The 25,829-nt window shown below is 38.6% G+C and overlaps 1 protein-coding gene across 3 annotated transcripts in view; it reads right to left on the bottom strand.

The window, feature by feature from the left end:
- TMEM245 (transmembrane protein 245) overlaps positions 1–25,829 on the bottom strand; it is an 80,710-nt gene that overhangs the window by 18,142 nt on the left and 36,739 nt on the right. For all 3 annotated transcript variants that reach the window (XM_070459333.1, XM_070459334.1, XM_020892395.2), the window contains 8 exons: positions 23,840–23,922; positions 22,857–22,947; positions 16,447–16,545; positions 13,693–13,824; positions 9,532–9,654; positions 9,260–9,405; positions 2,589–2,689; positions 1,523–1,697 (listed from right to left, as the gene is read on the bottom strand). In XM_070459333.1, coding sequence (XP_070315434.1) covers positions 1,523–1,697; positions 2,589–2,689; positions 9,260–9,405; positions 9,532–9,654; positions 13,693–13,824; positions 16,447–16,545; positions 22,857–22,947; positions 23,840–23,922 — 950 coding nt within the window. The remainder of the gene's footprint in view (positions 1–1,522; positions 1,698–2,588; positions 2,690–9,259; positions 9,406–9,531; positions 9,655–13,692; positions 13,825–16,446; positions 16,546–22,856; positions 22,948–23,839; positions 23,923–25,829) is intronic.

The following is a 25,829-nucleotide window of genomic DNA, read 5'->3' as shown; positions in this document are numbered from 1 at the left end:
CAAAAAGGCTGTTTTGTTTTCTTATCATCTGTGTGTTCACTGGAAGAGTACTTTTCACTTCCTTCAAGAACTTTTCCTTTGCATTCACAACTTGGCTAACTGTTTGGCTCAAGAGGCCTAGCTTTCGGCCTACCTCAGCTCTCAATATGCCTTGTTCACAAAATTTAATCATTTCTAGCTTTTGATTTAAGGTGAGCAATATCTGACTCTTCCTTTCACTTCGAGGCCACTCTAGGGTTAGTAACTGGTCTTCTTTCAATATTGTTGTGTCTCAGTGACTAGGGAGACCCAAGGAAAGAAAGAAGATAGGGGAATGGCTGGTCTATGGGGCAGTCAAAACACATGCAACATCTATCAATTGAGTTTGCCATCTTATATGGGTGTAGTTCATAGCACCCGAACACAATTACAATAGTAACATCAATTCTAGCTAAAACCTTAATATAAAATTTACAACAAAGTTAAAAGAAATGAAAATACTTAACTATAAATCATGGTAACTAATTATTATTTAAATTTCAACTATTAAATGTTAGGAACAAAAGTCCCCCTAAAGTTCACTTATGGATATGCTTGTTTGTTTTTGCTCTGAAACTTTGGGGCTTCTTAGCAGTTTTATATATTTATTTTCTACTTTAATTAGAAAGAAAACAAGGTAGCATATAACTTGTCTCTTCATAATTTCAAATTAACTGAAGGGTCCTCTTCCTATAAACTTTGATCTTGTCTACCCTTATTGTAATGAGTTTTATTTAAAGAAAATTTAATATATTAACTACGACAGTAGTTTAAGTAGGTCATATTCTATATCTGAGTAGCTGAATAAAATTCAATTATTTGGTCACATTCTAGATTCTAATAAGCAATGTTTATCTTGATATGTGGCTAAATGAAAATCAGCTTGATTTAGTAAATGCAAATTGCTAAAAGAGACATCAAAATCTACAAAAATGACATATTTATTATATTGCTAGTTTGGCTTCTGCCTTAAATTTAACCTGTACTCATCATAGAATCATACTATAGTACCTTAAGTAAGAAAGAAAGTACTGTTTCTCAGATACAAACTTATGAGATTTCATTTTACATGGAAATCCTCATACAATCTAAAAATATATTTATCCAAAAGCAAAGACGTTCTGAAAATAACTTCTTACTGTACTTAAAAATTCTTATTTTGAAGTATATACAGGAGTACTTTTTTCCTACATTAAATGTCACTAAACCAGGGATTATTCACAATTTTACTTTATTGTAAATAAAGTCTCATATATTGTAAATATATTGTAAATACTACTTACTAAGAACAAAATAGAATACCTTGCAAATGATATTAATCATATAAATTAAACTTTGATTACATCAGTGGGATCACAAAAGATTATGTCACTGAAGTGATTACTATCACCTGTCCTTTCACCCATGCCCAAAAGCAAAAGGAAAAAAAAAAAACCCTCATAAAAAAAGGCCAGAGAAATTCCTGGATATGATTCATCACCAACTGCAGAAGTCCAATACTTACCCTGATATATCAGAGTAGATGGCAGTATCTACAAAGTAGGTTGGCAAGAGATGAAAAACCAACAGTAAGATGGCTTTGCATCCTAAGCCTTGGGTAAGCCACAGATCAAGAACTGCAGGTACTGCTGCCCAGTATGTGCCCAGAAATGGCACTGCTCCAAGGATTGCTGCTAAGGCTAATACAAGATTAAAAAGAAGAAGAAGCAACTTTAAAGTCATCATCAAAGCAATACCAATAGCAGAATCTAAACACAAGCTCTCGCTGTTTAAAAATTTCCACCAGAACAAGTTAAACAAACACATGCTCAAATTTTAGGGTAACGATACGCCTTGTTTAACTGAATCTGCTGTTAAATGAAACCCAAGATCTTAACACTGGATCATGAAAATCCTTCTGAAGTGTGTGGTTACTTCTCCTCTTAAGTCACAAACGTTCGTGTCCCACAGCTGTTATTCTCAGTTGATGGCTAGTTAATATGTATGTAGTTGGCCTCAGAACCCTCAAATGTGGAACCTCCAGGTTCAGAGAGCCAAGGTACCCAAGCACCCACAGATTCTGGCATCCTCAGGGGGTCTCAGAACCACTCCCTCAGGAACACCAAAGGACGACTGCTCAGTCCTATAACATAACTAGACAGCACTGGCCAAATATCTGTACTGAGACCAAAGCCAAATCAGAGATTAGTTTCTAAATCTCAGATGAGAACATACATTCCTTACCTTGCTTCTTTCTAATAAAGTGTATCTGAAAGCAAAAAAATAAAAAAAACCCACCACAAATAACCTCACTAGTTGAAGGACCTTACTTTACAATCAACCCTTTTCAGAATAGTATGTTCATTTGACAAATAAATATTTGTTGCTCATGCAGTGTTCACTATGTACCGGGTATTATTCTAGCTACTGGGGACTCAGCAATAAACAAACACTACAAATCACATTTCTGCTGCTAATCTAGACTAGATATCAAAATTTAGCATTTCAAGTTTGACGAAGATGACAATACATGTAAAATGGTTTAATGTTCCTTAAATAGAGCACAGCAGAAGTTATGATACAATTGTTACCTGATGGTATGAAGACAATATTGATGCCAAATATAGTATGAGTCAGCCAGGTATATAATCCATAGAAGCCAGCCATTTTGAGGGAAGCATCAAACACCCCTCTAGAATGTCCAAAGATTAAAGTGGAAACAAAATAAACACAGTATCATACTGGGATTCAGAAAAATCAATTATTTCTAGGCTTCTGGCTAATTTATTCCAAATCTGATAATAGCTTCAATTTTTCCAGTGGCCTGAGAATGCTATTTTCATTTTATTTCAATAAAACATACAAATCTTCTATTTAAGCCTTGAAATAGATTTATTAAACTGTTCTTTAAATTTCTCTAATGAAAAGATAACAGAAAAACCTTAAGATATCCTATTCACTGAAATAACTCATCAACTTTTCACTTCTGAAGCAGATTACTCACCACCAAAATAAAGAGAAAGAAAAATAAGTGTGATTATCTTATTTCTGAGGAGGTAATTAAATTCTGAGACATCCAGGCTGTGACCAGCCCTCCCCTTGGGAAAAGCAAGTGAAGGATAATATAACTGGTACTTTATCAGTTTTTCTTTTTTTGTTAACAAACTGTTTCCACATTTCTTAAACCATGCAACCCAACTTACAAAGTAACGTCTAAAAATGGTATCAAACATCGCAGGTCACTTGGAAAGAATTTACAGAAAATAAATCTTATGAATACCAAAGTAAAATCAGAGATTAAAATACAAGAGGTGTAAAAACAGACACACATATTCAGTGATTAATAGGAATGAAAATAGGCAACCTCGGGTACTTCATCTTTGTGTTTCAGTTGGAAGACTTAAGGTAGGACTGTGTTAAGGAGGAGAAATAAGGAACTGCTCAGAGAGAGCACAAAGGCAACAAACCTAAAATCATCCCAAGGTATCACAAAATCACAAACACAAGGAATCTGTGGGGTTCACGGGAGGCACGCTCACACGCTCAGGACAGAAGGAAAAGCTGTCTGTAACTGAAAAAAGCAGGGACCGTGGCAGCAAAGGGGACGCTGTCTACACAGAAGGACACATCAAACTTCTCTAACGCATCCCAAGAGGTGTACTCTGAGAGTAAAGTCAAACTCTGGAACCTAGTGATTCAGTCATTTCATACCGGTCTGAGACACGGACTTGGTGACAGAGTGGCTCCCCAAATTGTAAAATCTTGTCATACCGACCAGCGGCTTTCACTCAAAAATATCTTAAAGGTGCTGTATGACCTCTGACAATAAAGACACAGATGGGAGAGGTATCAAAAACACTGAAAGAAAGGGACACAGCCTACAGGAAATACAAATGATCTGAAGAGTAACTGAATAGAAAACATGGAAGAAAAAAAGAACATGAGAGACTTGGGTTTTAAACCTGAGGGAGAAAGAATGGCAGTGTATCAAAGTCATGGAGAATCCCAGAATAGGAGAAAACTTGGAAGAAAAGGGAATATGTTTAGTTGGGCCAAGTTTAGCCAAAAAAAGGATGATGGAAATACCCTGGAGGTAGTTGGAAATAAGAGACAAGGCTTAACAGCAAACTTGGGACAAGAAATTTGAGATATGCCAGAAAAATCCTAATCATAGGAAAGGGTAAGATATCCCAAGGAGTAAGCCTAGAAAAAATGGGGCAATGAGCTGTATTCTCATAAGGGACCTAAGGAGAAACAGACACTAGTCAAAGAGATAATGAAACCATTTTTCTAGTAGGAAGAAAATCACTGCAGTATGCTATTCCCAGAGGGCTTCCCTGGTGGCTCAGAAGGTAAAGAATCCACCTGCAATGTAAAGAATCTGCCTACAATGCAGGAGACCTGTATTCAAACGTCAGGAAGATCCCCTCGAGAAGGGAATTGCTACCCACGCCAGTATCCTTGCCTAGGAAATTCCACGGGGCCACAGAAGAGTCGGACACAGCTTAGGGACTAAACAAGAACAAACCCAATTGGGAAAAGGATCTGCCAGCTCCCTTCACTACAACTCCCTCCCTTTCCCGATTTACCAGCCACCCCAGAGACCCAGTTTCACAGTGAATCGGACAGAAACTTGGTTGACACTGCAATTCCAGAAGGGGAAAGCACGCTGTGCGCACGGATGTAGCGTGCTGCTAAGTGGCTCAGGATGGGCTGCTCCCGTGGACACCTTCCGTCCGCACTGGAAATAACCGAGAGCCACATACACAAGCCTGTGACAGAGGCATCACATGAAACCATGTGGAGTCCCTGGTAGTGCTAGATATTAATTCAATACTTTTATATAGTTAATACATGGTTTTGTGTCTTTGACAATGCCTACCAATCATGTGCTACTTACTCCTCTAGCACTAACTAAAAAAATCAACAAAAGGTTGTTTCAATTACATGCACAAATAGCAAACATTTGTATCTCAACACTAGTTCTATTATAAGACTAATAAAATGAATTTAGCAACTTTTAAAGCACCACAAAGAGAAACTAAATATGAAGTTTTTAAAAGACATTTATTTCCCTTAGAAATCTGAAGCAAAGTTTAGGCTTATTAGGTTGCTCTTGAATCAAATAAGTGAAAAAGGCATTATATTTACTGACTTGGTTATTATTTAAGAACTCTAGCTTAAATTATTAATAAATTACTTTAAACAAATTAATTTAATTTCCCCAAATATGCATGAAATTCTGCCTCTCTATTACAGCATTAGGAAATCTCTTCAAATAAGTGAAAATATATTTTCTTACAGCTTTAAACTCTTCCTTATACATTTCAATTTAAACAATATTTATAATCTTAAATCTATAACAATTTCCAATGAATATTTAAAATTTAATATTTCCAGTGAAAACTGGAAATACTGATTTACTAAATGATTGACATTGATTTCTATTAACTCTGGTATTTTCAATTATGCAAAACTAGACTTGGGAAGCATGTTTACTTTCCAAATGAAAATCTCACAGTACACACATTCTCCCATCAAATTGATCACTAGGACCCCCCCACACACACACACCGGCCCTGAAAAGCTGTAATCCCACAAGCAAGAGCCATACCCGTGTGCATGCACTCATGTGAAAATATCACACACACTAAATTGCACTGAGGCCGTGACAACATGCAACTTAGTAATGTGCAATATCTCCACCAGAGCAAGCAGAATGGAGCATCGGGGAAGAAGGGTGTGATGCAAACATTCAGGACACGACATGCTCTAAGGGGAGGGACGGAATGTGGCTTGAGGGTAAAGGATGCATGCCACTAACTCAAAAATCCATGAAATGTAAACCCGACCACAGATGTGGTCAGCATAGAGGAACACTTATCCAGAAAGTATGGAGAAAAATAACAAAGGTTCAGAAATTCAATGGGACGGTGTTTATATCAAATAGCCACATAATTCAGAAGGCAAAGCTTGAAGAACAAAGACACTTTCACTGTCTGGACAGACATGCAGTTCACTCCCAATTTCAATTCCGCTTTTTACCTTCTTAATGAATAATGTGAAATGAGTCTAATAATTCACTTAAGTGCAACAATGATGATGACTGATGATCGGTGCTTATAAAATCTGATATAACCGATAATTTACAGACTAAACTACAGTCTCAGGACATTGTGATAATATTTTCACGGTCATGTATGGAATATTTTTCCCTCTTAAAATCTTTCTCCATGAGGAAACATATTCCATTTTGAATATAATCCCTAAGAATGAAAAAACTGACAGGAGTTTGTGGAACTAGAGCTCGTTGTTATCTTATATACATGAGAAATTTCTTCAGAGCCATCTATGCAAAACTGCATATTTTAAGTCTTAAATTTGACCCAGTAAAGAAGTAAAAAGCACTCAGACTGCTAAAAATCATCCTGAATTATAATCTGTAATTTATATAACTATAGCTGTGCTTAGAAAAATGGTCCAGCCTGTAACAAGTTATCTTGTCTGCAGCATATTTTTCAGACTCACAGAAATCTATCAATTTTGAGAACAATTAGGATTATTGTACTGCTCCTGAGGTTTGTTATATTTTTTTTCCATATTAAAAATAAAAATAAAATGAATGGTTTTTGTATGAGTACACATTAGAACCAAGACATGGGCTCCTGTTACAGCACATAATTAATGTGTACGATCCCAAGAAGATAAAGCAAATCTAACCTGTAAAGAGACATATATTTCCTCATATTACTGTAGATGACTATACTCTCTCTAACCTCAAATTCCTTCCTGAACCAAAGACCTCAATTTTTAAAAAATTTTCACTGAAATACAGTCAGTTTACAATGTTGTGTTTGCTTCAGGTATACAGTAAAGTGATTCACTTATACATAATATATATATATATATATTTCCACTCTCTTCCATTATAGTTATTACAAGACATTGAGTGTCCTGTGCTATATTGAGTGTCCTGTGCTATGCAGTAGGTCCTAGTTATTTTTTATATATGGTAGTGTGTATATTTTAATCCCAAACTCCTAATTTGACCCTCTCCGTATCCCCTTTGGTAATCGTAAGTTTGTTTTCTCTGTCTGTGAGTTTATTTGCTTTGTAAATAAGTTCACTCACACCCCTTTTTTTAAGATTCCATATATAAGTGATATCACATGGTATTTGTCTTTCTCTGCAAAGAACTGAATTTTTAGCTGCTGGCTTCATGTGTCCAGCTGAATAATGTTAACAGTACCACAAATTTAATTCATCACTTTTGACACAACCACTCCCTCCTGGAAGAAAGCATCATGGTATACCAGAAGAATGTGTGACCTCCATCCGCTGGATGTGGGTGCAAATCACAGCTCTACTTACCAATTCCAAGAAACCATGACATGAAAGAATAATGTTTAAAACAAAGGAGATGGCATTATCTGGTGTGGAAAAAAATGACTCAATGATAGATATTCAGAGGACGGTCAGCTATGCTAATAAAGGTTATATCAGGAAACTGTAGTATCTTTCTTTAAGTTCTTTATAGACAAGCTAGATAATTTTCTGTAAGACTTGGCTTAAGTCACATCACTTGGAGGATTCTGACAGCCTTGATATGGTTTACTCATAACTTTACCCTACTGGGAAGACAGAAAGTTATTTTTCCTTTTTGGTAAGAATATTGGCATAAACTTATCTGAGTCAGACAGATGTCACTTAGACAAACTAAAGTTAATCTGTTGCAAGATTAATAAAGATGATAATTGAAGGTCAAATAGGCTTAGAAGGGTTGCTGAAACCAAAAAGTATCTTTTCTGAAGACAACTTCACCCTGAAAGGTGTTACAGTAGACAATATAGTCCCACACTTGGAATCATTACATGGAAGGCTCCAGGTGAATACCTGGGAGCACCAAAGGGGATAAGAGTTTTTTTGTTTTTAATCCCACTTACTGTCCAATAACGGCTTCCCAGGTGGCTCAGTGGTCAAGAATCCACCTGCCAGTGCAGGAGACGAAGGTTTGATCCCTGGGTCAGGAAGATCCCCTAGAGAAGGAAATGGCAACCCATTCCACTATTCTTCCTGGGAAATCCCATGGACATTGGAGCCTGGTGGGCTACAGATCATAGGGTTGCAAAAGAGTCAGACAAAACTTAGTGACTAAAACAACAACTGTCCAATAAAGTCTAGGAGGAAAAAGGGGAAAAAAACCTAGCAAAGTTTCCAGAGAAAAACACAGTTTAGGTGCATGCATGCTATTTGAATGTAACCAAGGAGTTTCCAAAGATTAAAGTGGTATCCTCATCTGCTGTTACATGAACACAGTGAAAAAAAAAAAGCCAAAATCAGTCAGACAAAATTATCAGGTAAAATCAAGATTTCTGTGGAAGACTAGAAGAAAATTACCATTTTCTTTAAAGTATGTGGAAACAGAAATGCCAGCCAAAGATTTACTATTGAGAGAAGCTTTAGACTCCTAACAACTTATTAAAAAAAGAAGCTCTCATGGATAACATGAGCACTTAATTTGAGTAGCTATTCAACAGAAGTCAAAATGATGTAGTCTTCTTAACGAGTTAAGAATAATGAGGGACAAAGGTTGGCGAAGGAGCTCAAACAAGGCTGCAAGAGGCCTCTGCCTACCTGACATGATGAAAAGGAAAAGGGAGTCAGTGACTTGGAAAGAGGATATGAAGAACAAAAGTTGAAGAATCAGCTCATTCAAAAGTGAAGCCTGTGATACATTTTTATCAGATGACATGATGGAAGTTTCTGGCCAGAACCTATGATACACACAGAGCCTATGACTTGGAGATAACTCCAACTGTCTCATTTCTAGGATCCAAAGGACCCCCTGCAGAGGGCACAGCCTGGCTGCAAAGGGCAACGGGAAGAAACAGGAAGGCCATCTACTGTCCTCCATGAGCAAGGCCAGAATTCCTGAGAGTACCAGGAGGCTTCTGAGAGGTGAGGTGTGCGTGTGGTGAACGAGGGGCTTCGCCTGAATGAACCCTGTGGTGATCAGGAGCCGGAGTAAGAGCCTGCGGATGGAAAGCTGATGGGGACAGGCCACTAGATCTTTGCACGTCACAGACTTGAGAGCAGGACACTGAAAATGTTTCACGTGATCGTCATGAAGGAGATTTTAAAAATTTGAAAACCCCAGTGTCCCTCAGTCATTTAGCACTACGAAGGCTCAAGGCAGAAAAACAGGCCTTTCATGGAGAGCAGTTTCTGAAGGAAGTAAGAACAGCATAAATCCTACCCCTACCTGATAGCTTCTTCCACAGACTGGCCAATAATATTAGAAGAAGGACCTGGCTGAGATAGTGGTGTCAGGCTTATCACCCACTTCACAGGCTTGTAGTACTCATCACTGGAACTTAACAGATAAAATAGTGTGGTCAGGAAAATTATCTGCAAAACAAAGGACAGTATCTCCTAAAATACCACATTCGGAAACTACAGGAAGGAAACACAAGTGGAACCAAGAATATGCTTTGCTGTGGAAGGCGTGACACGCACTCGTCTGTGTGGACATACCAGCGACAGGACAAAGTTGAGGAGGGCAGTCCCGCTGTAGAAGAGGATGGTCAGGAGCGTGGTGACGGTGGTGAAGAGCAGACTCACGTTCCGGCTCATGACGATCCACAGAGACTCTAAGATCTGCAAACATGTGAATGATGCGTAGTAAGGAAAATGGTTAAGTAAATTACGGTGAACCTACTACAAACGTTAGGCAGCCGTTAAAACCGCCCTGCTATAACACGGAAATATACTTTATGATATAATGCTCTGTGTAAAAAACCAGACACAAAAAGTTTACACACGGCATGATTATAACTATGTGAAAATGGCACACAGAGAAAAAAATACCTACAGGAGAATATGCCAGAATGTAACCTGTGACTGAATGTAGCTTGGAGGACGACAAGTGCAGGCCATGAAATTCTAATCTTTGTCTTATTAGTTACCTCCCCTACCAGCTTGCCATCTCCAACTTAGAACAATCAAAAAATATAAAAAGATCACTTCAATGACTTCAGTAAAGTCACAATAACAGGAACGAACTGAAGTCACAAAACCAAAATGAACAGACAGGGTCCGAGCTCTGCAACTGAAAATCTTTCCTCAGGTAGATATTGCCCTACATTAAGACCTACTGAGTTCATTTGATCCACCAGCAAATTCACCAGAACCAGATATTAATACATGTTAAATATTATTGAAAGAAGATGTATAATATTTATAGCACGCCTACATGTTTCCATTTCCTATCTCTTCATGAACTTAAAGTCCTACTTGATAATGTCCATTCTATTATTATCCCCAAGAGGACTACTGTATCTACTACTGTGGACAAGAATCCCTTAGAGGAAATGCAGTAGCCCTCACAGTCAACAAGAGTCCAAAATGCAGTGCTTGAGTGCAGTCTCAAAAATGAAAGAATGATCTCTGTTCATTTCCAAGGCAAACCATTCAATATCACAGTAATCCAAGTCTATTCCCCAACCACTAACGCTGAAGAAACTGAAGTTGAACGGTTCGATGAAGACCTGTAAGACCTCCTAGAACTAACATGAAAAAAAAAAATGTCCTTTTCATCACAGAGGACTGGAATGCAAAATTAGGAAGTCAAGAGATGCCTGGAGTAACAGGCAAGTTTGGCCTTTGGAGAACAGAACGAAGCAGGACAAAGGCTCACAGAGTACTGCCCAGCGAGCACACCAGTCATAGCAAACACCCTCTTTCCAGCAACACAAGAGACGACTGAACACATGGGCATCTCTGTATGGTCAATACCTAAATCAGATTGAAGAGGACTATCCTCCCTCTTAATGAAAAACATAGAAGCAAGATGATCAGAAAAACACCTTCCATTAGAGCTTTCAAAACGCTCCCTTAAACCTCACAGCGAGGTAGCGAGGGAAGCAGTGGAGATGATATCATCTTTGTTTTACAGATACACAAACTGAGGCTCAGGGATTTTAAAAAACTTGCCCAAGGGCCTGAAGCTAATAAGTGGAACCAGAGCTGAACACCAGAACTCCTAATATCTGGTTTTATTTTGGTGCCCTTTCCAAAAGAGAAATTCTGTTTTCTGTCATATGTCCAAGTTATACCATCTGTTCTATGAAAGGCCTATCCATTCCTTTCCTGCCTCAAATGTACAACTTATAAAAGGCATATTTTATTGTCCTCGGTGTTTCTTGCAAACCTCAGCTCAGCCTTCATGAGAGGAGTTTGGAAGGCTAGTTTCATTTACAATAACTCCTTACATAAAATCTTGCAAATGCTTCACGATGCCTACAAAAATATGCATGACTGACTGACTGACCTTGTGGGATAAAGAATGAATGAATAATGCCACTGATTCTAAGAAACAAACCAACAATGCCCTTACTTGTGATTTTGACAAGCACTCTTTTGGAGAATTCAGTCTTTTGGAATTTTTATTAAAAATTAAAAAAAAAAAAAAAAGTTTCTGGGTCATACTGATAGGAAACACTCTGTGGTAATTCTTAAGAAATTAACGGAATACATTAACTGTAGACTGGTAGTTGCCAGCCACAATCCAGTAACTTTTCTATATACTCAAAGGGATTAAGAAGAAAGGTTCAGAAAATAAGAAATAGATGTTGGGTATTATAAAACTAAAAAACTGAATCAAGGGCTGACCTTGACAGTTTCTTAAAATTTTTTCTGATGAGATAGGTGGTGATGTTAAAGAATGTGATTTTTTTTAATACTGCATAATAAAATATGTTAATATTCAGAATATATATGTCAATATTTAGAAATTAGTGAACACTGATTCCAAATGACCAGTGCACATTATAAAATCATGTAAGGGTGAAAGATCCATTCCTAGCCAAGACAGATTCATGGACCCTAATATAATAGAGTAGAAGAAGTTCACACTGCAACTAAACTTAAAGAAATACCATCTGTTGAGTGACATCGTATCAAAGAATTGTCACAATGATCTGAAAAGCTTATTAAAAGACTTCCCTCTCTTTTCCAACTACTTATCTGTGTGAGGCTGGATTTTCCTCACATACTTCAACCAAAACAACATATTCCAACAGACTTGAGTAAAGGAACAAGTATGAGAATCCAGACATTAAATAGGTTTGCAAAAATGTAACAAAAGTCACTCTTATCACTAAATCATTATTTTGTTTTGGAACATGGTTATTTTTCAAACACAAAAAGCATGTTCTTTATGTCAACAAATAACATTATATTTTAGTGAGCTGTTAAATATTTTTAAAGTTTTTGGTTTTAACTGCTAATACAATAAATACCAATAGAATGTACATCAGCAAAAGCTCTTTGGAGCTCTCAGACCAAAAAGTTTGAGAGCCACTGGACTAGAGAAAAAAGAGGGAAGAGATTATCAAAAGCAACATTCTTAGAATGGAAGGACATGAATTTCTAGATTTAACTTCAAACTATCACAGCTATATTAGGCGACTGGGAGGACGGGGAAAATGTGAGTGCAGGAATGGGCGAAGGGCCCAACAGAGTCGTAAGAAAACCCCAGGGGAGCAGTAAGCAGGCACTGAGAGACTCATATCTTTATCTTCCAGGTCAGAAGCCGAAGATAACACTGTGAAACCAAGAAAGAGCAGCATAAACATTGTTTTAGAAATTTAGAGGTAAACACACAGAGAAAGTTAAAAGAATGGAGCGCTCTGGAGAATGAGATTGAAGGGAGGAAGCTCAGAGCAGGGGCAATGCTATCCATTATTTAACACCTTAAAGTATCTTCGACTTTTCAGCTATGGTCATCTCTTGTTCTGATAAAAACTAAAATTTAAAAACATCTAGCACAGCAAACCTCCACTTTGTAAAAAATTTTATTTTTTTAAAGATTTTTTTTTTATGAGGACCATTTTTTTGGTTTTTGTTTTTAAACTCTTTATTGAATTTGCCACAACACTGCTTCCATTTTGTTTTGTTTTTTTGGCACCGAGGCATGTGGGGTCCTAGCTCCAGAACTAGGAATTGAAGCTGCACCCTCTGCGCTGAAAGGACTTTTCCCAACCACTGGACCACCAGGGAAGTCCCAAACCTCCATTTTTATTAACATGATAAGAGTTACAAGTTTATTCACAAGAGAGGATTTCTCACCTCTGTGAAAAGCCATGGGCCGAGAGGCCTCACAAAGCATGCTATGGAGTGAAACTCACCAACACTGCAAACTGTTCCTTGCTGCCTCCAACCTTTTGGAAAACAAGGCAGAGGTGGATGGCGCATGAAGGGAGGACAGGAGCGATGACAGAAATCTAAACCTTTAAACATCCAGTCTCTCTATTGTAACTGGGACCATATTTCTATCTGCCAAAGGACTTCGCCAACCAAAGGCAGCTCCCTTGCTAGTGGTTCAACTAGGGGCATTCTGATCAGTCTAGGCGATGAGGACTCCATTCTCAGAACCCAGGAGCCACAGCATCGTGCAAGCTTCCTGAGTCAGCATCTCTTGGTTACTCTTCAACCATAAAGGAGGTATCAGGGGAGCTACACTTGAGGCCTACGGCTTTTGGACATCTTTCTGGTGCATTTAGAATTCTCAAAACTGCAAAATCTCATGGCATTAAAAACAGGGTAATGAAAGACATTTATATGTGTGAAAAAAACCTGTGAATTACAGTTTGTTTTTTCCTAAGTTCAATTTGACTAAAAAATACTATTTCTTACCGAAAGAAAGGTCTCAATGTTCTCATGGACAAAGGAAGCGATATCCTGCCAGTCGAGAATGTCCCCCAGCCAACTATTCTGACGACTTATGTGCAGCTTGTGTCCTCTGTGCCTTCCAGAGTGCGATACGTTCTATGGAATAAAACAGTTCAGACATGAAATCCCCATTTTAACCTAAAGACAAAAGGACATATAAATAGCCTACTGTGTTTCACGTCCACTAGAGCAGTTTAGTAAATACACAGAGGTGAAAAACTTTGTATTATAACAGAAATTAACAAAGAACGCCATCAAAAAGACCTGAAATATATTTTTGTTTACATTCTAGCTACTGTGTCTCAGCCTAGCTTAAATGCATCCCTCCTAAGCATGTTCATGAACACACTTTACTTGCCAGTATATTCAACTGAACATGAACACAGCATATACTTTCATCTTATTTCCCCCCCTTTCTCCCCTCTAACCTTTCTTTTAGTCTCCCATTTTTGCTTTTTCCCTCCTTTCCTCATCTACCTTATTACTCTTCCAAAAAAGCTAAAGAGAGCAGAGAGAAATAAAATATGAAAAAGTATAGCTAAAAGCAATATTAACTATAATGGTATATATTAATCATATCTCAATAAAAGAGGGAAAAACAGAACGTGAAAGAGAAAGAAGGGTGCAGAGGAGAAATCTAACTTGCCTATCTGGAAATGAATTACTTTGGCAGATATGCAAGAATAAGAGATGTGAAAGGGTGATGAATAAACAAAGTGACTGGTAAGGTTAACATTTAGAAATAGAAGTAGATTCTTAACATTTTGTATGTCTTTCCATTTCCACACTTTTCCAAAAAGCCCAGGGATGCCAGTCTTCATTAGCAATGAAAAAGTTAGGTACTAGTAAAAGAGGTAAAGAAAGGAATGCACTTACCCACTTACAAACTTATGCTTTTAAAACACTGACCTGACCTCCCTGGACCATTCAGGAAACTCAAAGTGGGTGAGGGATAGTAAAAGCTGTTTGTGTGTAAGCAGAAGCCCCAGAATTAGCAGAAGAAACAGATACAACCTTTGTAATTAGCTCTTCAGCAGGTCTATCTACCCAGAGATTCCCCAGTTAGGTTTTGTTTGGTTTTAGTATTTATTTATTTATTTGGCTCCACTGGATCTTAGTTGTAGCTTGTGGGACCTTTAGTTGCACGAGGCAAACTCTTAGCTGTGGCATGTGGGATCTAGCTCTCTGCCAAGGGATTAAACCTGGGCCCCCTGCACTGGGAGCTCAGAGTCTTAACCACTGGACCACCAGGAGGTGCTCCCAGTGAGTTTTAACTCCCAATTTTTGAAAAACCCACAAAACCCATCACCATTCCTTCAACTTCTCCTAGGCGGGGGCCAACAAAAGTCCATCTAGTCAAGACTATGCTTTTTCCAGCAGTCATGTATGGATGTGAGAGTTGGACTAAAGAAAGCTGAGCACCAAAGAATTGATGCTTTTGAACTGTGGTGTTGAAGAAGACTCTTGAGAGTCCCTTGGAATGCAAGGAGATTCAACTAGTCCATCCTAAAGGAAATCAGTCCTGAATATTCAATGGAAGAACTGATGCTGAAGCTGAAACTTCAATACTTTGGCCACCTGATGTGAAGAACTGACTCACTGGAAAAGACCCTGATGCTGGGAAAGATTGAAGGTGGGAGGAGAAGGGGGCGACAGAGGATGAGATGGTTGGACGGCATCACCGACTCAACAGACATGAGTTTGAGCAAGCTCCAGGAGCTGGTGATGGACAGGGAGCCTGGCATGCTGCAGCCCATGGGGTCGCAAAGATTCAGACGCGACTGAGCGACTGAACTGAATTGGCAAGAACACACAATGCCAAACAGGTCGCTAGGGAACATATGCAAATTTTCAACTGCGCCCTCCTCCCGCTCCCCAAGTTAACTCTGCCCGACGCGATCTCTCTCCCCCTGCACGGGCATCTTCCCCAGCACAGTCCTGATGGCCCATGGGCCCTGCCAACCCAGTGTACAGAATGGCCTGCACGACTGCCTGCTTTCAAACTGTCATTTTCATATTTAGTAAAAAATGATACACATCAGTACAAGTAGCACTAAAAGTTTATTGAAAATAAAACAATTATCTCTAAACTTTCAGATCTATTTTCACTTCCTCAAAGAAAAAGTTCTTAATGTCCAGAGCTGTACTGTCCCAAATAGTAGCCACTACCCACTTGTGGCTACAGAGTACCTAAATATGCTCCTAGTGTAAAAGATAAACCAGACCTCTAACACTTAGAATGGAAAAGATTTTATATGCATATGTTATATATAAAATATAAAATCTCATTACTTTTTCATTCATCCCGTATGGAAATGACACATATTGGGTATACTGTGTTAAGTAAAATACATTATTAAAATGAATCTCATCCATCCTAGTTTTTTTTCTTTTTTTGTTTTAATGCAGCCACTAGAAAGTTAACATTACATATACAGCTTGCATCACACTTCTACTGCACAGATCTGGCTAAGAGGATGAGACACTATTGAGGATAATGAAAAGCAGACAGAACACCAATAACAGAGAAACTGTGTGTTCTGCCACGGAGGTTAATCATCAGTTCAAGCTGACCTTTAATCACCTGAGGTTTAAGACCTTGCAGCTTAAAAATGTCAATAAATGAAATCCCAGGGTTAACACAATCCGACCTAGTCAATGAGTCCATAAAAGGACACTATTAGTTTACAACTGAAATTCTTAGCTAAAATAACTTACCTTTACAAACCAAGAATGATACAGCCTATCCCAAAGTTCTAATACTTGTTTTTCAATTACGGCTGTATTATTCACCTTATCTCCGAGAATTTTATGAAGCTGGAAGGAATACAGATATAATCTGAGTTAGTGTTTCAGGCAACAATCCAGTAAAATTAATACATGCTGGTCTTTACATTTGTTCCAAATCAAACTAAAGTGTCCCAGACTATTTAATTGCCTCCAATCACATTGTTCTTTCCTTAAACTTTACTTGGTATTTCCAGTAAATACTCTCTGTCTTTTTGCTTCTTTATTATTTACTTTATTCTTAGGTCTCTAAGAAAACTTTTTTAGGTCTTAAGAGAACGAAGCCATGCTTACTGACTTTTCTGATCTCATCTGCCCAGAAAAAAATCTTTTCCAAGTGACCCCGGTGCTCATCCATTACATGGAAGTGTCATGTTACATTTACCACTAGTGTTAGAATTACCACACAACTTTTAAGTAAAATTTTAGAACCTTAGCTAGAAACACAAATCTTCCTTTGAATATGCTGAGAGATGTTAGGTCTCAGTGTGTGTTATTTGCTTAGTCATGTCCAACTCTGCAACCCCATGGACTATAGTCTGCCAGGCTCCTCTGTCCATGGGATTCTCCAGGCAAGAATTCAGGAGTGGGTAGCCATTCCCTTCTCTAGGGATCTTCCCAACCCAGGGATCGAATTTGGGTCTCCTGCATTGCAGGCAGATTCCTTACTGTCTGAGCCAGAGATGTCAGATCTCAGAGTTATAACCAATTAGACTGGCTTCAGGGTTTGGGAAATCAAAAACACTAAGACAAGATAACTTGGAGAAAGCTACTCACTATAGTATCTCATCCTACTTTTTTTTTTTTTTTAAATGTTTTATTTATTTTTAGTTATTTATTTATTTTGGCTGCATTGGACTTCATTGCTGCGTGTGGGCTACTCTCTAGCTGCGGTGCATGGGGTTTCATTGTGGCGGCTTCTCGCTGTGGAGCACGGGCTCTAGGGCACTCAGGTGCAGTAGTTGCCACACGCAGGCTCAGTAGTTGAGTCTCCCAGGCTCTAGCGCACAGGCTCAGTAGCTGTGGCATGTGGAATCTTCCCAGACCAGGGATCGAACCTATGACCCCTGCATTGGCAGTCGGACTCTCAACCACTGGACCACCAGGGAAGTCCTCATCCTACATTTTATGTGTTACTAAAACCATATGGTACTCTTAAAGACGCTTTTAAAAAGACAATGATTTGTTGCCCCACTTAATATAACTGCTGCCATTTTTTCCTCTGCAACTTTCTGCATGCTTATACAGATACAGTTTAGAATTCTGTATTTTCTTTTGTATCATAAGTATTTCATTTTTGCTCTTCAACACTAACGTTTTTTTTAATGGTTTCATATTAGCTAAGTTTTTCTATTATTATTTAATAATTAATCATATGACATAGAGATGGTTCCCAATTTATAATGTCCCAAGAAACAATGCAATATTCTATACAACTTTTTTATTACTAACATTAAGATAAACATACAGGAATCAAAGGAAATGAGCATTTTAATGACTCCTGTGAAACACTGTTAAACTGTCTTCTATAAGGACTATACCAATTAATACTTTCCAATATTGTATGAAAGAACTAATTTTTCCCAAACCTTATGAACTGATAAATTATTAAATTATTAGATAATTTAATAGGCATGAAAAGGTAATAATTATTTATATTTTTCTTTAGTGATGAGAGTGACCATTTTGCATGTTGATTTTCAATGTGTATTTCCTTTTGTGTGATCTAACCATATCTTTTGACCATTTAATGCTGATCTTAAAGATACCTGAACCAGTTTTTTGACATATTTGATACAAATATATCTCCTCAGTGTTTTCTCTTACATTTGACTTATTAATAAACCAAAGACAAATTAGTGAATATAAAAGCCATTTATCTCTGCATAGTATTTTACAGTTTACAAATGGCTCTCACCTATGTTCTGTGACCTTTGCGACAATCTCTTAACAAAGTTAGACAGAAAAAGGTTTTGTTAACCCTTTATTCTTTTAAAATGAGAAAACAGAAAGAATATATGATAGGCCCAAGGTCATGCAGCTAGAGTTGGGATTAAAAGTAGCATAGTTAGGATCAAAAGTTGTCTAATATTCTCTCATCTATAGCTTACATAACCTATGAATAAAGAATACCTAACAGAGCAAATTATCCACAATAATTAAAAACCACCATTACCCCTATTCTAATTCTCCCTACTTACTTTTTAACAATCACGGGGATTTAGTCTTTTTAAAAGTCTTATTTATTTATTCACCCATAATGTTTTTGGCTGTGCTGGGTCCTCACTGTTGCGGAGAACAAGGGCTTTCTGAAGCTGCGGCGAGCAGGGGCTACTCTCTAGCTGTGGTGTGCGGGCTTCTCAACGCGCTGGCCTCTCTCGTTGCAGAGCCCTGGTGCTAGGCATGCAGGCGACAGTAGTTGTGGCACACGGGCTTAGCTGCCCACAGCAGGGGGGATCTTCCCTGATCAGGGATGGAACCCGTGTCCCCTGCCCTGGCAGGCGGATTTGTAAGCTGGACCACTAAGGAAGTGCTCTACTGACTTTAACTGTCTTTCATATACTACGACTGTCAGATTCTCACAGTCCTATGACCCATCCTGTCAGCCTCTGGGATCTCCTTTTACCGGAAGAGACCTGAAATGGTCACAGACAGCCGCCAGTTCTGGCTGCTCGCACAGTGGCCTTTACTGCAACAAAGCACGATTTCAAACTGACATCTCCTTTAGCTGTCTCACTCCCAGCGCAACGGTGAATACTAAAACACCACGACTGTTAACTAAAAGGAGTTGTCGCTGTTTAATCGATAAGTCATGTCTGACTCTTTTGCGACCCCACGGATGATAGCCCGCAAGGCTCCTCTGTCCATAGGATTTCCCTGGCAAGAATACTGGAATGGGGAGCCACATCCTCCTCCAGGGGATCTTCTTGACCCAGGGATCGAACGTGCATCTCCTGCACTGGCAAGCAGATTCTTCACCACTGAGCCACCTGGGAAGCCTAACTCTAAAGAGAGTTCAGCAAAATTTTGCAGCATGTTATAAAACCCTCTTTTCAAATTTGTGGTGCTATCAATCCTAGCAGAATACTACAGACCCCAATTACCAGCCTGCAACATTATATTGTCAAAAGTCACAAGGAAGACTGGGCCAGAGAACCAAGTTTAACAGGCACATCACTGCTGTTACAAAAATCACTGAAGCACACATACTGTTGGTGGGATGAGATGCTCTTTGCATATGAGACACAATTCCACAGTAAGAGCAGTCAGAATGCCATCTGAGGGCTGTGTGACTTAAGGCAAACAGCCTAATCTACAAAAATAGGAGTAAGTCAGAAGGCAAATGTCTGTTCCAACCCTGCTTGAAATCTTGGCAGCATCTGATACAACCAACCAAGTCTCTCTTGAACCACTGTCTTCTGCAGGCCTCGCTGACACAGAGGGCACAACACAGGGCTATTCCTCCTCCGTCTTCTCTGCTGGCTCACTTCTCCGACCTTCCAAAGCCCAAGTGCGCAGGAAACTGTGTCTGGTCCTCCTCAAGACACACGCTCTCCTTAGGCCACAACACAGGCTTACTGGTGTCCTCCACCTCTCAATTCTTAAGTAAAGTCCTAACCCCCATGTGACTGTATTTGGAGATAGGGTCTTGAAGGAGGTAATCAAGTTAAAATGAGATCACTGAACGCTGAGCAGAGAGCAAACTCGGGGATCTGAGTAGAACCATAACAATGAACAGAGGACATAGGAGATACGGCTGACGAAGCAGGCTGGGAGCAGATAGAAAGTGACCTTCTCTGTTCACACCTAAACATAGGCTACAAAAACTTTTTTTCTTTCCTGAGTGTGGCATTCTGCTCCCACTTGGTTTTGGCCCTTTCTACACTGTAGTGCTTGGGATTCAATTATTACATGACTCTTAGATGGATAAGATCTGAGCTACCCCTGCAATTTCAATGACTCTTTTTTTTAAAAAAAATTTTGAGATATAACTGACACACCTTACAATTCACCCATTTAGGTGTATAACTCAATAATTTTTTTGCATTCACAGTTATGCAACCATTACCACAATCAATTTTTGAACATTCTCAAGCCCCCAGAAGTTGACTCCATACTCATTAGTAATCATTATTCCATTTCTTTCCAATCCCCCTACCCTTGAAAACCACTATTCTACTCTGTTTCTATAGATAAGCCTCTTTCACACATTTTATATAAATGGAATCATACTTATGTGGTCTTTTATGACAGCTTCTTTGACTTAGTATAATGTTGTCAAGGTCCATCCATGCTGATATAGATATACCACATTTTATTTATCTACTCAATTCAATGGTTGTTTTTAGATATTATCCCTTTGCCTCCTAAATCAGGATCACAGATATTTTACAACTTTTCATAGAAAATCATGTCTCTTCCGCTGCCTTCCATTTTAGACTCTTAAGTATAAGGTTTTAAACCTATTTTTTCTTCTAAGTAATTAAAAATTTACTTTAAAATCTAAGGCACATTCTTCTAGCTATCCAAATTCCCTTTATTATTTTCCCAAATAGGTAAGAATTCCAGAATAAAAGTTTCTCCTGAGCAGATAATTCAAGAATTAAATGCTACGTTATCCACAGAGTAAGTCAGGCAAACATCTATCTAAATGTCTAAAAGTCCTCTGCAATATTTGGTCTTCCTTCCATGATAGTTCTGAGATGGACATACACACACAGTGGACCCCTGACCAACGCTGGTCTGAACAGTGCAGGTCCACTTACACACGAATTTTTCTCACTAAATATGTATTACAGTGGTACAAGATCTGTGGTTGGTTGAATCTGAGAATGTAGAACCAGGTAAATGAGCGCCAAATGTAAAGTTATTCAGAGACTTTTCAACTACAGGGAAGGTCAGCACCTCTAACCACCACATTGATCAAGGTCACCTGTACTTATCTTTTGTTTATTCAATAAATATTTTCTTTAAAACTTCCATGTGACAGTGGATTTGGTTATCTGGTATGGATCCAGGAAAATCAGTAACACATCTTTCTCCTAACTTTTAACTTGACCACGATTCTACCCTTAGATTAGCAGATTATTTTAAGTATAGTGTAATTTCCAAGAGGTGGCGCAGTGGTAAAGAATACATCTGCCAGTGCAAGAGATGCAAGAGATGCGGGCTTGATCCCTGGGTCGGGAAGATCCTCTGAAGGAAGAAATGGTAACCCACTCCAGTATCCTTGCCTGGAAAATTCCATGGACAGAGAAGCCTGGCGGGCCACAGTCCATGGGGTCACAAAGAGTCAGACACAACTGAGCAACTGAGTAGGCATGCACACACAGTGTAATTTCCAAGATATCTTTTGTTTTTTAGATTCTGAATTTAAATTTCTAACAGGGAATTTTTTGGCACACATCTCAGTGCAACAACTTTTGGCACCCCCTAGATAATCCTAATTACCTCATACATTAAAATTGCAAATTACCTTCATTTTCACAGGAAAAACTAGCGGAAAAAAGCGATGTCCCAAATCTGTATCATGGAGTCTGATCCCTTAGCTACAAGAGCTGTGTCTTTTCCTCTGCCTTTCATTTACCCTTCACAAAACTTCAGTCAAACTCACCTCCTCAAGTACATTCCTATCTCTGTATCTTGAATCACATAAATACCCCTTCTTAAAATACACTCTTCCTGCTCTCTACGCATCCAGGATCTATCATTCCATTCCTTCACAGTTTATCTCAAGTGCCACATTAAAGCACTTAAATCAGTTCCGGGCACACACTTCTAGCATATCATAGTAGAAAGAGCAAAGGATTTAGAATTAGTCTTCAGTCTGAAAGTAAGCTCTGCAATTTACTACATGACCACTGGGAATTTACTTAAGTAAATTTACTTAAGTCTGTTTCCTTGTCTATAAAGGGGGTAAAATAATTCAGACTACTATAGGTTTCTTGGAAAGATTAAATGAAACAAATTGGAAACTGTCAAGTACAGTTATTAGCAGACAATAATAAAATTTTAAAATTTACTTTTTTCTCCACAAAGCCATATTTGATCAGCCAAGCTTAATGATCATTCTGCCCTAATGTACAAACAATGAATCAGATCTATTTTGAACATGAAGCAAATGCCCAGCCTCTTGGATTGTTCGGGCTACCAGCAATTATCAATAGGATCGACCAGATGGTTTAATTTCATCCTATGTTGCCTGTTGATTTATAGATTTAAGCCTATTTCAAAAACAGAAATTATAAACAGAATCTCCATTTTTGCTTTATCAAAGCAAGAAGTCACTACCAATGAAGGCCCTGCAAAGAAAAAGCTGTGAAAATAGGCTCTTCCCTTACCTTGTGGGTTATCCATTCTCGTCCATACTGATACACATTGTTGGCTGCAGAATTAAGGGCTCTTTGGACAACCTGAGCCTCAGGAAGCCAACTAATTCAAAATAAAGGGAGGAAAAATGAAAAACTGGTATAGTGTACTGCACCAGCAATCCCTGGAACTTAATTTTTAAAACAATCATTTACAATTTACGATTCTAAAACTTGCAGAGTATTTCCTAACTTAAATTACCGACTACCTTGGGGGTAGTTTAAAAAAAAAATAAAAGAGGAGGCCATACAATTTGTCATCAAGTTCAATTAGGTGAACAGCATAATCCCAGGAACACTCTCCACGAAGACATAAAAACCCTCTCACAGAAGCCAAATTAAACAAGTCGGCAAAGAGATCCTACAGGCGTTGGCAGACTTTTTTTTCCTGTAAAGGGCCAAGGCGTAAATATTTCAGGCTTTTCGGGACATGTGATCTGTATCACAACTACTCAATTCTGTCTGCTTTTTTCTGCAGCCTCCAAATAGCCACAGACAACATGACATGAACAGGTGCAGGCTGTTCCAATAAATCTTTATAGGAACAGGTGGCTGGATTCGGTTCTGAGCCGTAGTCTGCCAACTCTGCCACAAAAAATGATACAGTATGGGAACGCTGCTGACTCTGCCATGGGGGGGATTTTCTCCAGTCCCTTAACCTCTGATCCTGCTTCCTCATCTGTAAAATGGGGATAATCCCTTCAGCACACAACATAACATGTGGGGAAATCTTAGTAAATCAAAGACATGTCATAAACTATGAGTCTCAATTCAATATTCAGACTTTCTCCTCTGCTCCCCTCTATCCCACTACATGTCATTCTTACGCAAAATGCAACAAAGTTTTGCAAACTCTTATCTCTTCCAAGGTAACTGTACCAATGAAGATCATTTCATGAAAACAGACATAGAACCTAGGCCATCCATCTCTATTTTTGTCAAAATTACATTCTTACTTTGCCCACTCGGGATGATTTGCTAGAGTTTCATTAATCAAATTGCTTGTGACTTCAATCATGTGTACACTCTCTTGATGTACCTGTATTATGGACAAGAAATGAGTATCAATAAAAATTAAACTCAATTTAACATTTATCTTTTATACTATTCTAGGAACAATGCTTTAAGAGTCAAGTCATTAGATATCTTAGTTTCAGTTAACTTAACAGACCTGCACTGAACAGCCAATTTCCATAACAAAGCAACTCTAGATTGTTTTCTAACTCTGAAAGTCATCATTTTGTTTCAGTAAGCAAACAACTTACCTATAATCAAACTGCAAAGTTTGTCTTCCCTGTCATTAATGTTTCTGCTCAGTGTTTTTTATTTTTTGAAAAATCTAAGGGTTCCCCCTGAACCTGAATAGCAAAACAGTCAGCCAATAATTTTGGCCTAAGTTATGCTCGGGCACTTCACACTAGGAAGCTTCATCCTTTCTAGCCTGGGATGTCTGAAACTTGAGAAATGCCATCAAAGGTACAACAAATGTGCAAATCTTCCTAGGCTTTCAATATTCACAGGATACCTTAGGGTCTCCCATATAACCATTCTAAAATGTGCTTTATTAATCGCAGCCCTTCTATACCTCTCTTGCTTCCAGAACCTCTCCCTTTAATTCACAGCTTCTCTGTTGCCAGTCCCAAACCAAATACAGCACAACCCATAAAAAAATCTGTAGGTTTTTTTGCCTTCTGCCACAAGGCAGGTGAGGATAAGTAATTCCAAGTAAAAAAGCCACAAACTACATGTTTTTACCAGGTAGTAGCAGTTTTTCACAAGCAAACACTCTGCAAATTATTGCCTAACTGATCATTTTTCAATGTCCTGATATGGTGTTTATAATAATTTTTATACCATTTTATTCTTTGGCCACCTGATGCGAAGAGCTGACTCATTGGAAAAGACCCTGATGCTGGGAAAGATTGAGGGCAGGAGGAGAAGGGGACGACAGTGGATGAGATGGTTGGATGGTATCATCGACTCGATGGACATGGGTTTGGGTGGACTCCGGGAGTTGGTGATGGACAGGGAGGCCTGGTGTGCTGCGGTTCATGGGGTCACAAAGAATCAGACACGACTGAGTGACTGAACTGACTGATTCTTGCTTTAGGTAGAAAGGAATTACCTAACATCCTCACCCTGCTATTATCCCAAAATATACTAGGAACATGGAGGCAAAAAGGATTTTCTGACAAACTGGATATGCATCTATTAATAAAAGAAAAAAAGCAGTAAAAAATGACCCTGAGGCTTTTCACCTGAGCAAGCAGAATGAAGCTGTCACTTGAAATGAGAAGAACAGACAAGCAAGGGAGGGTCTGGAATTCAGTTCTGACATGTTTGAGATGTCTATTAAGACAATCAAATGGATACTGTCATGGTGTTTTAGAGGATGATCCGTTTATTGGCTGGGAGAATGAACTAGATAACCAGGAAGTTTCCTTCAAAAGCTCAGTTTGCATGAGTCCTAAACCACAAAGAAAAGGTTCAGTAATAATTGTTATCAAAGTTCAGAGAAGCAAAAGCTCACTGAAGCATGCAATGAACAAAGAAAAAGAAAGATGAAACAGTTGAGATGAGCAAGCAAGAAGACCCTACACAAAGGGACAAAGAAGGGAAGGTAGAACAGAAGAGAGAGGAAAAAGAGAAAAAGAAAGGAAAACAGAATTACATACTGGTGAAAGGTTTCTCTAAGAACTAGAAAAACATACAGAGGAGGGTTTAGGTGAAACATAACAAAAACAAAGACAGACGTCTCAAGTCTGTAGAGTCTAAATAAGTGACTGTACATGATTAAAATCCAAAGAACAGGTAAAAACTGCATTTTAACTGAAACAGGTACAGAGAGCAGGTTGTTAGAAGCAAATGATAAGATCAGGGCATACTGAGGCTAAGAGTGACTGAGAACAGGACTTCCAAGTGGAAAGTCAAGTAGTAGGAAACAGT

This window comes from Odocoileus virginianus, chromosome 31 (assembly GCF_023699985.2).
Source record: "Odocoileus virginianus isolate 20LAN1187 ecotype Illinois chromosome 31, Ovbor_1.2, whole genome shotgun sequence".
Taxonomy (NCBI): domain Eukaryota; kingdom Metazoa; phylum Chordata; class Mammalia; order Artiodactyla; family Cervidae; genus Odocoileus; species Odocoileus virginianus.
The sequence above is the reverse complement of the archived record's forward strand: the minus strand, read 5'-3'. Positions and strand labels throughout refer to the sequence as shown.